This window comes from Drosophila simulans, chromosome 3L, assembly GCF_016746395.2.
Source record: "Drosophila simulans strain w501 chromosome 3L, Prin_Dsim_3.1, whole genome shotgun sequence".
NCBI classification, from domain to species: Eukaryota; Metazoa; Arthropoda; class Insecta; order Diptera; family Drosophilidae; genus Drosophila; species Drosophila simulans.
The window spans coordinates 3,377,870-3,393,726 of record NC_052522.2 but is presented as its reverse complement, the minus strand read 5'-3'; the positions used below and the strand labels follow the sequence as shown (position 1 = coordinate 3,393,726).

The 15,857-nt window shown below is 43.4% G+C and overlaps 1 protein-coding gene and 1 pseudogene across 1 annotated transcript in view; one reads left to right on the top strand and one right to left on the bottom strand.

The window, feature by feature from the left end:
- Nucleotides 1-13,703, top strand: part of LOC6736643 (eukaryotic translation initiation factor 5B) — a 32,771-nt gene extending 19,068 nt beyond the window's left edge. The window contains exons 9-10 of the mRNA XM_016170294.2: nucleotides 10,019-10,180; nucleotides 13,274-13,703. Of these exons, the coding sequence (XP_016030237.1) occupies nucleotides 10,019-10,180; nucleotides 13,274-13,381 (270 nt within the window). The 3' untranslated portion in view covers nucleotides 13,382-13,703. The remainder of the gene's footprint in view (nucleotides 1-10,018; nucleotides 10,181-13,273) is intronic.
- Nucleotides 6,810-7,878, bottom strand: LOC27206944 (annotated as a pseudogene).
- Nucleotides 13,704-15,857: the final 2,154 nt, after the last annotated feature.

The following is a 15,857-nucleotide window of genomic DNA, read 5'->3' as shown; positions in this document are numbered from 1 at the left end:
CCTCAATTATCCAAGAGAGCGCTGCTAAGCTGTGCGCTTCCCGTCATTCATCGTCATTCTTTTTAACGTGTTCCTTCTCGGTCTTCTTCGCTCTTATTGGCCACTTTTCGCTTTTTGCCAGCTTTAATACTGATTTTTGTGCGGAATATACCCTACGATTTGTTCCAATAGATTAGAGTCGGCTTTGGAAACCGTTAATAGACAAAAAAGATATAATAAAATCGAGCTTCTAAGTGACTTATCTAGTATTTGTGGGTTGGTTTTTTAGTTTTTTCTTTAAATTGGGTATTCAGCTCGAGACATCAAGCTGAATATACTTACTTAACCTTCTGTAGCTCATCCACCAAGCCCCCACAATCTGAGCTCATGCGCCGTGGGCACACACATGTGATCGTTTGCTACAACCCCTGCTCCAGACCCACATGTCCATGTCCATTCCCCCGACCTGATCCAATTCTACTTTAGATGTGCACTTCATTTCTGCCCAAGAATGCTGGGCCATCGCCGTCGTGGCTGTTTTGTCGCTTTTGCCTGCCTGCTTTTTTGCCTTTGCGATTTCCGTTGACTTGCAGCTGGGGGAGCTCTTCTGCGAAAGGGTTGGGGATCTCTCCAGTTCTCCGGCCTCCGGCAGCCCCTTTGCTCTTCTCTCCCAGCGACAACTTCCTTTCGATGCTGCTGCGCATGCGTGCCGGCGACTGTTGCTCTGTTTCTCTGCCAGATGGTCGCTTCTTTGGCCCTTGTCTTTGCCTGGCCGTTGATTACATTTATTAATTATATAATTAAATCTGTAATAGCAGGCCAGTCCGATCACTTGGTTTCTGGCCTTTGTTTCTCGGACCGCGTAATTGTTTCAAGCTGGCCAAAACATCCGTTCTCACACGACGAAAGTAACGACTGAGCCCAAACCACTTCCACTTCCCGTTCTGGGGCTTGTCATTACATTTTGGCCCAGGGGGTTAAACAGGTGACCATTGTCGGCTGACCGCCGCCGGTGCTTCAACCCTTAACCCCTGAGAATTGGGGACTGCAAGTGTCAAAATGCGGTAACGGGATACGGCTGCCGACAATTCAATGGGGTTAATAAGGGTGAGGGATCAATGGACAGTCAGAGGTTAAGCAAGGAAGTTGATTGAAAGCAACTATGTTGTAGGGGAAGTTATTAAATATACGAAGTACATTAAGTACGTTCTTTAGATTAAGTTATAAAGAAGTGAGTATTGTATACGTTTTTACTTATGGTATACAAAAGTGCAAAGATCATTCCCATTTCCCAGGGCGTCCTCTTGATATTTAAAATGAACAATAAACACCTTAATTGCTAATCGAAAATTTCCACAGCTTTAAGGTAAACACAGAACACAAACCCATCGTCTGATCAGTCGTGTTTAGGGAAATGCTGATGATCTCAGTATTGTTTCCTCACTGAAAAATCAACTTCCCCATCGAATTCAATTAAAAGTTCCCCTTTTCACCGATCATCAGGCCAATTGTTGTTGATGATCATCCACCTTTTGGAAACTTAGCCTTGAGGGTCACCGCGGCTAATTAAGCAGCGATCCGGCAATCTTCGCTGCTCTTTTATACTTTTTAAGTCCGCGGCCGTTGTTTATCCTCCGGTCTCATCAGATCCGCCTCGATCAGCCCCCGTGCTCGTACATCAAAGAGTTTCACTTTATCGAAGGCACAATCTAAGCCAAACACGCCCCACTCTCGCACATCCCCATCCTCGTTCTCATCCGCGTCGTCTCCCACTGACATCACCATCATCCGACCGCCGAATGGAGGAGCGAGTGGATCACCAACACCATCACCATCAACATCACCATTGCCGATCATCTGCATCAACATCTACCGGGGAATACATTTATTTTCCCTCTTGCGACTGAATGCCTGCCTGCACTTTAAAACCAAAGCCAAAACAGCAAACGGAAGTTGGAGGCGTTACCCACCGCCAAATCCAAATCCGTCAGTCACTTAACATATGGACGTTGCGATGTGAGTGTGTACGTGTCTACGAGCAATTTATGCAGGGGGTATCTAGCTAAGGCTACTACAGTCCTAATTCCATAAGAGAAACTTTTCAAATTTGAAAAGAGCTGACATCCTTAAGCTTCTTAATTTGAAGAATCTAGTTCTACAGACACTTCATTCAGTATAATATTAAGTGGCTTCTAAAAACTTCAAAACTCGAATAAGTTGTATGAATCTCCACTGTGGCTGCCTTCAATCTGTTCGCCTCCTAAAGACGGCCTTTAAAGCCGGGAAGACAGACTGTGGCAGATCACTTGCAAATCGTCTTGCATATGTGTATATAGATATTATATTGCGGCCTGCTGTTGCCTTCGCTTTTACCCAAACCGCAGAGAAACCAGAAATCTGGTGGCATAAAGAGTTTTCGGTTGCACCCGGTGGTGGTGGTGATGGTGATGGTGGCAAGTGAGATCGAATCGAAGACCGACGATCCGGCGATCGATATCTTTTAATATTTTCATTCATGCCCCAAGTGCCTGGCGGTTGTAGCGGAAATGAAAGCTCATTCGGTGCGCTGCTACTGCTGGTTTTTGTTAATTAAATGGCCCCTGGGCTCTTGCAGTTTTTCGATTTATATATACACGTATATTTATATAGTAGCAGTTTGCCTTGCTCGTCGCACCGATCTCGTCTCCTCCTCCTCCTTGCATCCGATTTCTGTTGATCTTGCCTAATTTATGGGCTGTGAGTTAAGTTTAAGTAGGTAAGGGTGTCTCCACTCCCCTGCGGCCCCTACAGCCCCCTTTACCCCATTTTCGATTATTCTCGGACCTGATGGGGCATTTAAGTTCGAGATTTAAGTATTATTTTTTATTTCGCCGACTGCCTCAGTTGTTGAGCCTTCATGGCTTACGACTTCCGTTGTCGCCGCAATAAGAACCGAGTTGATCTACGCGGTTCTTTTTCGGTGAATGAATGATTCTTTGCTGAGTGAAAGAGTCTTATGAGCTTTGGCATTGTGAAAGATAATTTTGTAATGGGGGAAATATATAGATACTTCATTGGAAAATACCCTTATGATAGTATTACATTTTTGTTGAGTTACAGATAAAAGATTTCCACTTAGTAACAACAATTTCTATTCAATTCAAATTGCCAGTTTGAAATGTAATGTAATGTAATCTATGCGTGACACATAAGTTAACACCCTGACTATAGCTTGACTAATACCCGAAAATCTCTTAAGATCTACTTACGCATCGCATTTGAGGACCCGTGAAGTGTATCTCACTGTTCAGATTACAATCAGTGATTATTTCCGGGCACTTCCTCTTGGGTTTCGGAACTGCGTCATCTTTCGCCATTTCGGGGTTGTTAAGAATTCAAATCGGTTTCTACGGTTACTACGTGTGCGACAAAAGAACACTTTGGACAATGCAACAACAAGGGGCACACGAAGAACAAACACAATGATGGTAAGGAGGACGGCGATGAAGCGATAGAAACAGCGCTAAGAACCGGAACCAGTAATTAAATACAAAAGAAGTTGGGGTGGTTGCCCGTAAGTACGTATGTAGATGGCGAAAGAGCTGCGGAAGCGGATTGTCGGCGGTCCAAAGACAGCCAGCTGCAGTTTTTTCAGCTGGCCGAGGCAGAACGGAAGTAGAACGGAAGTGAATGCTTCCGCACGTAGGAACCAAATAATTGGCTGTACTGAGAAAAATAACTGGTATTAAATTAAAGTGAATTTGAAAAAGAGAAAAATCTTAGTCAAACTAAAGTATGTTTGAATACAGTTTTAATTCATACAAAGATTCCATATATATTACAAATAGAGTTTATGATTATTTAAATATGTGTATAGCAAAGTGAAAATTTTTCTGCATGTGTAAGCCCACAACTTTATGAATGAAATGCCTTTCCAAGCGGCGAAAAGAGATAGCAAACGTAGAGTAGTAGTACTCATGGCATAAGTGTGCTGAGGCTGCCAGCTGCTCGGAGTCAGGGGTCAGGAGAATCCTCGAGCGGGGGCATCGGAAGTGCAGGATCCGAATGGGAAGTGCCAGCAAATGCCGAACAGTAGGAAGTGGATGGGTACAGCAACCCCCGGAGATAAGGCAGGTGTGCTCCTGAACGGAACTGAACGTGCCGAAACGCGGGAAAACGGAAATTCTCTTTATGAATGAAATGCGAATGCTGTGAATGGGCCAAGCCAGCACCTACTAGATACATTCGTATCTTATTATGATAAGCGGCCAGCGTCGGAGATTTCGTAATAGAACAGTTGGAAGACATGTGGGCGCACTCTGCCATGCCGAGTGTGCCTGTATCTATCGGATACGGCCGCAATAAAAGCTTTTAATATAAAATAGAGCAAACAGACCATAACAAATAGTGGCAGCAACAACACAACGAGCGGTTGCAACTTGTGAATGAAACCTACAAACACAAATTTCTACAGCAAAAGCAGTGCTTCCCCCACAAAAGGTGTAAATATCGTTTGGGTGGAGTGGCGAAAGTACGTGATTTATAGTTCGTTAGATACTGACTATTGGGCATTATAAATTTAGTATATTACTTATAAAGCGAGGTGAAGTTTTTAAGACCTCTTTATGATGTCATATCCAAGGAGATTACTATCTGAACCCAATGCTTAAACTAACTAGTGGTTATGGTTTTACATCGTCTACGGTATTTAAGCTAAGCATTTGCACTAAACACTGAGTGCCTTCATCCATGTATGAGTGTGTATCTATGTGCGCGTCTTTATTTGTTTGTTTGTCTGTGTCTCGCTTTCGTTTCATTCATAAAAATGCTTATTTCCTGTTGTTGCCTTGACTATTGCCTAGGCCATTTGCCGATGAGGGGTGTTGGTGGGCGGTGGGTGGTGCTGCGGGTAGCTTTAGGTTCCGACGACCATAAAACACACACACACTCACATACGTTCGCACAAACACAACCACACTCATTTGTACAAACGATAAGATAGTAAAATCCGCTTAGATACGCGCTTTTTTTTGCCCCGTCTTCATGTATCTGCAACTACACGGCACATCTAATAGGTGTACATTGAATATAAATAACTGGTTAAAAAGATATATATATTCTCATGATCTTAATCTACAAAATACTTTAATCTTATCTTAAATACTTTTGTATTGCCAAAATAGCATTGCTCGTTTCAATAAATGTATGATATATTTATAAATTCACAGGAATAAATAGTTTTAAAATTTATAAAGATAATGTTTGGTGAAATATGGCATTTTTTCTTCCTGTGTACGATTGCCTTATATATTTATTTTACTATGAAAATAAACAGGCGGCGCAACAGCAACAATGGCTGCTATTACAAATGGCAATTGCAATAAAAGCAGACGGACCAGCAACAACAAAAGAAATTAGCGTAATTAGCAAATTACTCGCCGCTCTCTGTATTTCTTTGGTTTTTTTTTTTTATATTTTGTTGTATTTTTTGCCTTTGTTTTTGCGGCTTGGAAATTGACGTCGTCGTTGCTGTTTTCTGTTGGTTTTATTTCGCTTTTGCTCGGTCAGTTGGTCGCCTTCGTCACATTTCAGTTTTTCTTGGCCGGAAATGCTGAATTTGCACAAAAACCGACGGAAAACTGGCATAAAAACGTTCTTATTCTCAGCTGCTTCTTCCCCTTTTTTCACCCATTTACACGCGCACCCAAAATAAATATACTTAATTGACGTTTGTTTAATCGCTTAATGTTTTCGGGCTGCAGGCCATAAAAATTATAAAAAAGAGGAGAATATTATAAACAGCGGACGTATCACCTACGCAAAAATATTTGGACTAAGTGGAACAATAAACCAACAGCCCAAAAGTGATGACAATTTGGCTAGTAAGATTTCCATGTGACTAGTTCCCAAAGTTGTGTTATCAGTTATCGCAACTGTTTGAGATAGCTCATTATCTTGTGACGGGCATCATCAGACTCCAAGATACATTTTACAAGAATTTGTCTGAGAGATAAAAGGTTTTAATAAGTTTGCTGGTAGTATAGGTCAGGTTAGAGATATCTCGATAACGTTTTCTCATTTTCTTCTCATAACAACGCTCTTGACAAAGTGCCCTAAGGATTCTTTTGCATAAAAATACTCTTTAGAAATCGGAATAAGTGTAATATTTGTTTACACAACTTCAAGCAGATGGTGAAATAGCTGACTTCCGCGCACTCTATTTACGTTGGCAAACAGGGCAATCTACTTGAAGCTTATTTTATTTGGCCAGGGGAAAACCGTCAAAGAAATAATATTTTATGGCCGCATTGTGAGACGCCAGAACCTTGAAGACTCCTAGGCCAACAATCGGGGAAAGAACCTAATAATAGTTATTAACTCAGGCATTGAACTTGATACGAGTTTGGCTGATAGCTCACCTGGCTAGTCAACAACTCGCAATCACTTCCTCCCGAACAGAGTTCAATTAGGCTTGCATCTTAGGCTTTCTTATCACTTTTTGTTATTTTTGTATATTCTTTGTTCGATTCTTATCGTTGTTCAATCGAGAGGTTCCATAAACTCATTCGCTTCAGTTTCATTCACCTGGACGCATAATTGATTGTTTTGCACTCGGGCTAATATGCATATGGGCCTGGCTAGGATACTTGGCCCCACTTTATTGACACGCCTGATTAATGGCCATATGCCGAGCAGCTGGCGGGTATCTATCAAGTATTTCCGATGTCCGATAACACGACGTTAACCCAAACAAATTAAACAATAATCAATGGGCTTTAATTTTCGCTTTTCGAGTGGCGCAAACTACGAAATTAATAACAGCTCTGTCCGCTAATCATTTCTAATCAGTGGAGCTTGCTGCCGCTCTTTAACACCTTGGCAACAGCACACAGACACCCACCTGGGACTCACTTGAATTTCGATGGCAATGACGATGACGGCGATGATGAGCTTGCCCACCAACTTCCTGTCAGTGAAAGATTTTCTTTTCGGCCTCCTACGAGCCGCGAGTCTTGATTGTGGGCGTTGCTGCACTGCAGCAATGGAGATGGAGACGCAGATGGAGATGGAGATTCGAGATGCTAATGAGCATGACTAGACTTCTGCTCAAAGGGGTCTGTCTTGGCTCATTTGGTAGGTGTTGTTGGCATTGTTATTGCCGTTGAAAGCCATGTCGCTTGGCGTTGCATGACTCGAGCTGAGCTCAGGTCCAAACAACTGGCAGTTTTGGCTAGCTGGGTGGAAAGGTTGGAGAGCGTTAGGGTTGGGCAACAACAGAATGTAATGTATATGTAAATATATATATATAGTTTCGTATGATATCTATCTTTTAACATCACAGTATGCATTTGTTCAACCATACAAAATATATTTCAAACTTCTTTCCTACACTGCAGCCCTGTTGCCGCACACCTACTCTTCCAATTCCCCCTCCCCAGTCATTCAGCTACCAAGATCTCCTCAGGTTGTTTTCCAGCTGCCATCTGCTCCTCCTCCTCCATCTCTACCTTCCGAAAGTTGTGGGCAGGCAGATGAGTGGGGTTATCTGGTGGTCCGTGGACGGATGGATCGTGATCATGTTCATAGCGATCACGGCGATGATGACTATATAAATGCTTCCTCAAATCTGGGGACTTGCTGCGGCCAAAACTCGAATCAGCGACAAGTTCTTCTTTCTCCCTCGAAAAACATGACGTAGGCAAGTTCGTGGGGCCCCAGACTTCTCGATCCATTTGAATAGCGTAGATCGGCAGCCCCGAGGGGCTGAAGATTTGGTTGAGGAGAATCCAAGACCGGCAGCCGAGATTGGGAGAATTGATGTGGCTACCGTTTTATATTTTGTATTTTTCGAGGCCACTCGAAGTTGCAGCTGCGCAGACTCAAAGGCCCTGAAAGATTTGATTTTAAGTCCCCCGCGCGACGGATGTTGCGAATATTCGTCTTTGACACATATAAAATGTGTGCATATGTATATATTATGCGGTATATATATGGGGTAATTCTCTCTACGGTCAACTAATTTAGTGTTTCCTGCTGACAACAGCATAAACAAGCTGCAAAGAAATCAGAGAATTGTGTCACTAAAATGTTTGCGCTGCCCAAAAAAGAATAAAGATAGCACACAATCTATGTGTTTGTCCCTCTTCTGGTCGCCGCTCTCCATCAAACATTTTACAAAAAGCCAAATGCTTTTTGAATCTCGTTTTGTTCGCTTTCGATTTGTTGTTTTCGTTCATTCATACAAGCAGCGCTTTTTTCGAAAATAGACGACATCCGGTCTGCACGAAATATATAAATCATATTTTTAGATAAACGCCGATACACACACACACACACACAGCCAAGCGATCTGCTAGCCAGAAAAAGTTGTACAAAAAATATACAAAATCGAACTGGGGGAAAAAAAAGAGGAATGTAAAATGTTGTTTTCGTAGTCAACTTGTTTGGGGTTTTTCGGCGACACGAGACGGCCGCGTCGTCATCGAATTTTTTCTTAATGCCCAATAAAAAATTCGCTTTCTTTGGCATCGAAAGCAGAAAATATAACAAACTATTTTGGTCGTTCTAAATTGAGCTTACAGTTGGAAATTAATTGACTTGATAGGCCTAGAAATCTATTAAATTATTGGAAATTAGATGTTCATAAGAACAGTTTTCTTCTGTTGATAACTTTCTGCAAATAAGGATTACTTTAAATTTAAAAGCTTTTATAAACGTAATGCATAGGTAAAAACAAGAAACCCAAACGAACTTTTAATCTAAACCGATTTATCTGCCTCGAAGTCGGTTTCCTTTTTTGCCACTTGCATCAACAGGCCCATCAATTGCTCCTCTCATCATTTGGTGCGAGTTTGGTATGGGCCGGGTTGTTTTTTCGCCATATTCCTCGGCAGCATATATACATATAAATATATACATACCATATCTATCATAAATATCCCCCACTGGGATGATTTCGTTGCTCTCATAAAAGACGAAAATTGCCGGCTCGCACCGCAGAAGCGCAATGTTGAAAGAAAAAATTGTGTGGAAATGGAAATAAATTAACACATTTAATGAAAATTTCGAAGAGAGCGCGAAAACGCGAAGACGCCGCAACGGAAGACGTGGAACGGGGCGTATGAGTAATCAACGACAGGAAATGGTGACAAATGCTCCCACCCCCGCCCACATCCCCTCGCCCGCTCGTCTTTCTCCTTCTAGGGGGTGTGTAAATGTGCTATGTAGCTATTTGCACCGATAGCAACAGGCCAGCACAACAACAACAACAGCAACAACATGAACAGCAATAGCAAAAAAAAAAAAAAAGAATTTCAATAATTTATTTGGTTTGAATGAAATACGAACGAGGGCAGCGACGTCGACGCCATTGGGGCGCCCACAGGAAACGCGACGTTGGCAACAGTTTCCTGTTTTGTTTTTGTCGAGTGCAAACGGGTTACGACAACAAACATGTTACAATTTGGTTCAATGACTTTGTTAGGCCATCGAGATAGGAGCCCATGCACAGCGAGAAAATCACTGGCCCGAAAGGAATTTATATTTGATTTTTATTAGAAATGTAAACTTTTCAATAACCGAAAATTAACTATAATGGGTTGTAAATTTCTCTTAGTTTTAAATTATAATAAAATGTAGGCAAAGCATAGATACGCCTTGCAGTGTACAGTGTACACCACCCACGAGCTTATCAGTGGAATTGAGGAAGTGGTCACCGCATATGAAACTTGCGCCAGATGCGCTGATAAGACCCACCCATCCACCACCCATTTGGTTACCCACCCACACGGCCTATTCTACTTTTTTGGCAAACCTTTTATTTAGCGCTTAACGTGGAGTTATTTTACGGCTTTGGCATATTAAACGGGCTGGTGAAACTTATCAGCGATTCAGACGGCGACATGCGGAAGTCCCAGCCCATAAAAGTTCACTGCGGCCATCTGATTATTTCTAATTTGCCGCAACATTACACATACGCCCCGTAGGCCACGTATGCCAAAATCACTTTCACAATTTCACTGACCAGCAATTCTTCTCTTTTTCTTTTCTTTGATTGCAGTTCGTGGACATTGGAATCGTGACTTCCATCGAATCGAATCACAAGCAAATCGAATTCGCGCGCAAGGGTCAAGAGATTTGCGTGAAAATCGATCCGATTCCCGGGGAATCGCCCAAAATGTTTGGTCGCCACTTCGAGGCCGATGATATGCTGATCAGCAAGGTAAGTCCATCTATCGATATTTAAGAACCCTCCACTTTAGGTTACTCAAAACAATGGGCGGTAGAATACATTCATAGAATTCGGGAGCGGAAGAATCAACTTAGAACTCGAGATAGACTCGAGTCGAGTGCATTATGGTCGGGAAGTGAGAAACCGCACTATCATCGCTTGGTGGGCATGTGTTTATGAATGGATTAGATATCTGAAGTGGTGCAATTATAACCTCAGCTATATTTATTGGTGTTTTTACTCGGTTCTTGTGTACCCAGTTCTGATGAAGTACATTTAAACCACAAATATGCAATGAAGTTGGTCGTAGAAGCAAACCTTTCAACTTAATTAAATGATTTGAATGAAATGATTGAAGTACGCATGGATTGCTAGAATAATATTGCATTTCAGTCAATTAATTTCGCGAAAGCTTTAGGACTTTCATTATCAATGCGCCGTAATTGAGCGAATGCCGGATGCCATTATTCAGTGCGATTTCGAGTGCAAATCACTTGAGTTCAACAGCAGCGGCTATCGAGCAATCGCAACGGGGAAGTGCCAAAGTTGTCAATTGCACCTGGATTGGGTGGATGGTCCGTTTGTCCGATGGCCAGGTGCAGGCCCACTTCGCCTTCACCTCTGCGCCACCTCACACCTTCAAACCGTCGGACCTTCAGACCTTCGGAGCTCTTCACCTTGGTCACTTCCACTTTGGCCAGCTGGCTTATCAAATTACATGGCCAAGTTGTGTGTTAAGTGGCTACAACAGCAACGAACGCCTCGGATCGATGACTTAACTGGCTTAAGTGGCGTTGAGAGGTCTTTGCAACTTCCTTTCGTTCAATCATTTGATTAACAATTACTTACCAGCTCTGACGTCAAGCGCCCTTGATGAGTGGGTGGTGCCGGAGTGGGAGTGGGAGTGGGAGGGGTGAGATTGGGGTGGCTGAAAACCAAAATCGATAGCTAACTTAATTTTCGATTCATTTTTGTCCCTTATCAGCGGGTGACATCGGTGACGTCAAAACGCCAGGCGGCGCTAATTGCCCATTTAGTTGGCAGCGCGCTTTATTCAATTAATGCGGCGTAAAAACAAAGATGAATAGATGTATTTTTAGGCCTACAAATTGAATGATATAGTTTGCACTGCCAAAAATCATGCTTGACCATGGATATTTACGCACGAATAGAATCTCAGTTCGATTTCATTGACAGCATTGATGGGAGTAATGCAAGCAAAGGCCAAATGGGCCATTCCAAATTAAATCTAATTAGGCCATCACATTATTATTTTATCGCTCATCTTATGGGCTTTTCGCAGTGCAGGCTCCATCAAAAGCTATTAGGTTGTATGCCACCACCCCGAATTGACAGACTCCCCGACTATTTATAGACCTCAATGGCTGTGCAAGAACCTGGGAGGAGCCATGAAAGGGTATTATGTCATGGCTGACCTGATGATACGTACTTATGCATGCAGGGTCGTTCCACGGGAGGAGTGACCCCTTCCCGCTCCCAGATGTATGTGTATCCATTTAGCGCTCTATTTGACCCCAGTTGCCGGCTGACGTCACGTTTTACCTTCCACGGTAGTGCACTTGCATAGTTCACTGACCCCCGGAGCATCGTCACCATCGAGCTAACCCAGTTTCCTCGGATGTCGACCCAGTTTGGGTGTGTGTTTCTGCAGCGGCTTCGGTTTTCGCCGTTTGCGGTGTTTTGTGTGTTTTTTTTCGGCTTTAATTTGTGCACTCGCCGTTTATCAGCTATGACGCATTCGGCGACCCAAAATGGAGCAGAGAGCGGAGAACCCAGCTCCAGCAACAGCCCCAGCCCAGAAGCTCGTCGAACCCCCCTTTAAAATTGGAGCTGAGGTCAGCCATACACGACTTTGGTTGCGGCCTTGCGGGCTCAGTCAGAAAGCTGTGCAAGGCCTTTGTGGGAGCTAAAAATAGCTGCAATTAGTCGAGATTTGGCTAAGAGGGCAGCTAAATGGGGTTTTCAGTGGAAACTAAGTTGGGTGCAGTTCGTGGAAATGGAAAATCCCTTGCAAGCAGTCAGTAGGTTTTAGTTCTTAAGCTTTATCCGATTGCCGGACTCAAAGGGGCTATTAAACGAAATCAGCAAGGCAAATAAACTTTAATTTAGGCGGGTCATAGATAAGCAATCGATGTATACTTAAACTCAGGCTCGGTTTTTAACGACTGAATCCTCCCATATCCTTCTACTCTCGGATTGCGGACAAAAGAGTCGCCCATTCTGGCATTTAATATGCATGGCCATAAATGGGGACTCCTTGACGGGCTTTATGCCCCTTTATCGTTTAGAGAAATCTTTTGTACATAAATATGTACGGCTCCAATAATCAAAACCATTGATCGAGCCTAATTAATATGCGATGCGCCAAAAATGAACAAAAAGAGAGAGATGGGAATGGAAATGGAAATAATAATTAAGCGGGGGAACATGGCAGACAAAGGACAGAGAGTGTGTTGTCTTTATCAAGGGCGTGCTGTAATCAGACTTTTGGGGGGCCTGAAAGTGGAACTATTCATGAGGTCTTCAGACTGCTCGCCATAAACGCGAGGCATTAAAAAACGCATTAAAAAGGCGCCATAAAAATTGGCGACACTAAAATAGCTTCGATAAAGCGTTGCCGGGGCATAAACTCAAGCTGAATCGGATACGAAAAAGATGGAAAAAAGTATTGTACAAAATGATTTTAATTGTTATGCGCCATATGTCGGGGTATGTGCGGAGCTGGTGGGGCTGATAGGACTGGTGGAGCCGGAGGAGAACTGGAGACCCCGAGCTGGAGACACGTGCCATCCCGTTGTTTGATTGATGGAGCAGTCGCCCTGTCCGCATCTCGAATCTCCCTTTGGAGTTATGACAATTGGCACGTTCCAATTATACATATTCGCTGAACTCACAATGCAAATGATTTATGTGTAGCGCAGCGTGTTATTAATATGCATTTGTAGACACACGGGCCAAAAAATTACAATTTCACTCGGGGTTTGCCATTTTGAAGCTTAATGGACTTTTAATTATTGAAATTTCTCAAGTTTTTCATGGCATTTTTTCGAACTCTCCTTGCAGATCTCTCGCCAGAGCATCGATGCCTGCAAGGATTACTTCCGTGACGACCTGATCAAGGCGGATTGGGCGCTGATGGTGGAGCTGAAGAAGCTCTTCGAGATTCTCTAAGCGATTTCGCCTGCCAAAATCGCAAACGTGCAGCAGACGAGAGATTTTCGCTGGAAGGAAGCAGAACCCTATCAAACTACAGACTGTGTGCGCTTGTGGTGAATCCTCTATAGTCCCGAGCAGAGGATCCTTTCTCTTAAGCTTAGTTTCATTTTTATGGTTTACAGCCGTAGCCGTCGTTGCAGTTGTCGCTTGAAGAACTCTGTTATAATGGTTTTAAATCAAATTTTTTGTATAACGCCTTTTGCGAACATCCATTTTGCCTGCGATTTTTGTTAGAGCCAAATTAGAAATAAATGCAATAATGTTGTACAACGGAAAAGTTAAGAAAAACAAAGAACGGTGGGAAGGTGGAGGATTCAACTATGCAGGCTGTGTTAACTGTGTCACTGGTGACGTCACGCCAAAGGATATTGACCCACTTGGCATGCGCAGAGGTCCTTTTTTCCCATTCATAGCCAGTTCGCCGATGCTGCTGTTGCTGCTGCCGCTGTGTCATTGAACGCGACAAGGATGCCGATGAATGGGGGAGATGCTGTTGCGGCGGCTGCTGCTGCTGCAGCCAAAAAACTGGGTCATCCGCCGAGGAGGTTCATTCACCCAGCAGCCGCTGGAAGGACAATTGTGTCGCAGCAACTGCTCTCGGCTGCTGCACCAAAGTGTGTGGCAAGTTACGAGCCGCAGTTTTGTGAATGACGCAAATGCTGCTGCTGCTGCTGCTGCCTGCACCAAAGTATCCTTCAAACGGTATGTTGTACTGCCCTTAATGGGCTCAAGTGGCCCAAGTTCCAAGTGTGTGCGGCAGGATGTGCGCCCATGCCATCGTCATCGTCATTCGTCCTCGAGCTAATGTTCTGTCAAGTGCCACGGGATGCTTGAACCAGATATTGCTGCCGGGCAGGATTTGCCAAGGAGAAACTGTCGATTTAAATTGGATATGCGACTTAAGCAGGTCAATTAGGGACCAAGGTAAGCTGAAGTAATGAAAAGTTCAGTTGGAGCTATTTATAACTGCATTTAGTTGAGTGCATTTTATGACTTTTCACTGCAGACAATTTGTTTCTGCAATTGAAAGCTAGCCAAAGATTGCATTCGCATAATTCCCATTTAAAGTGCCATTTTAGTCTGTCAGATATTAATTCACATTTTTATTCACACACCCCTTTACCTAAATGGTGTGTCTCTAAACTGTCAAAACGACCGGACGCGTTGTCCAAAAAATAAAAAATAAAAATACAAGCTGGCTCGTAAAAAGTGCAATAAAGTTTAAAGCACCCAATGTACGTAGAAGTGCAGCGGTATTAAGTGGTTCGCAAAAGTTCCATTTGCAAGTGCTTTAGTATCGCATTACGTTATTTCTGGCACGTAATTCCGTCTTAAATGGCGTGAGGTGCAGTAAAATTTCAAAAGGAAATTGTGTTTTCCCTGCCAAACTGAATGCCCATCGAGCGTGTGCGATTCATTGAGGAAAAAATAAAGATTGCATATAGAAAATCACATAAACATCCTTGGCTGGCTACGTGTCTCCTCGGTTCATTCATTGATTTTCTTGGCCAACTTTTGCCTTGGCCAAAACACACACACACACACGCACATGCGCGAAGCTGGGGAAAATCCAAGAATGGCATTCCCCGTCCAGCGTGGCTCACTGGGTGGCAAAACAGTCACCACCCACCACCCCCACCGCCAAGAGAGTGCGAGAGCGAGAGCAAGGATTTTCATTCACAAGGCGCACTAATGGCCAACATGGATGGCATCCACACCAAAAGGGCTGTGGAACTAGGGCACGATTTCAGCGGCTGTGGTAGGTAAGTGTCGCCACCCACCACCCACCAGCCACCACCCATCCTGCATCCTGTATCCTTCATCCTTTCGTGCTGCTGCTGTCGCGGCGGGAATGCCGATGTTGCCGTTCGTGTCGCTGCTGTGTTTTTTGTGGGCGGCATTTGACTCATTGAGGAAAACGAACCGCATGGCGAAGGACTCGATGGCCACTTGAGTGTCCTTGCCGCGCATTTGGTGGGCTGAATGAAAAGGTGAAATAAAAGTCAAATGGAAATTAGCAGGATTTTAAAATGGATTTGATAACTACTGACAGGCTCAAAGAACACTTAACGAAGCATTGATTGCATAAAAATGTTTAGTTGCTTAAATGTTGTAATAAAAAGGGCTTAATTCATGGAATATTTTGGTTCTTTCCTCTTTATTCGTAGAGATTGTTTGACTGCTGCTGGCTGCTGCTAGAAGAATCGTGTTTTTTTCCGGAAATTTAGAATTAAAACTCCGAATAATTGGCAGAACCCATCGATTGTCGAACGGAAGTGGGATTGGGAACGGATCTGCTTGGAGGAAAACTGGCTTCCAAATAAATATTTTGCACGTGCGCCTAGCTGCCACTTGTGCTGTGAGTGTGATTTTTATTTTTATTCTTTTGGCTGTCTGAAATTGCCCTCGAGTTCATGTTTAGACATTCACC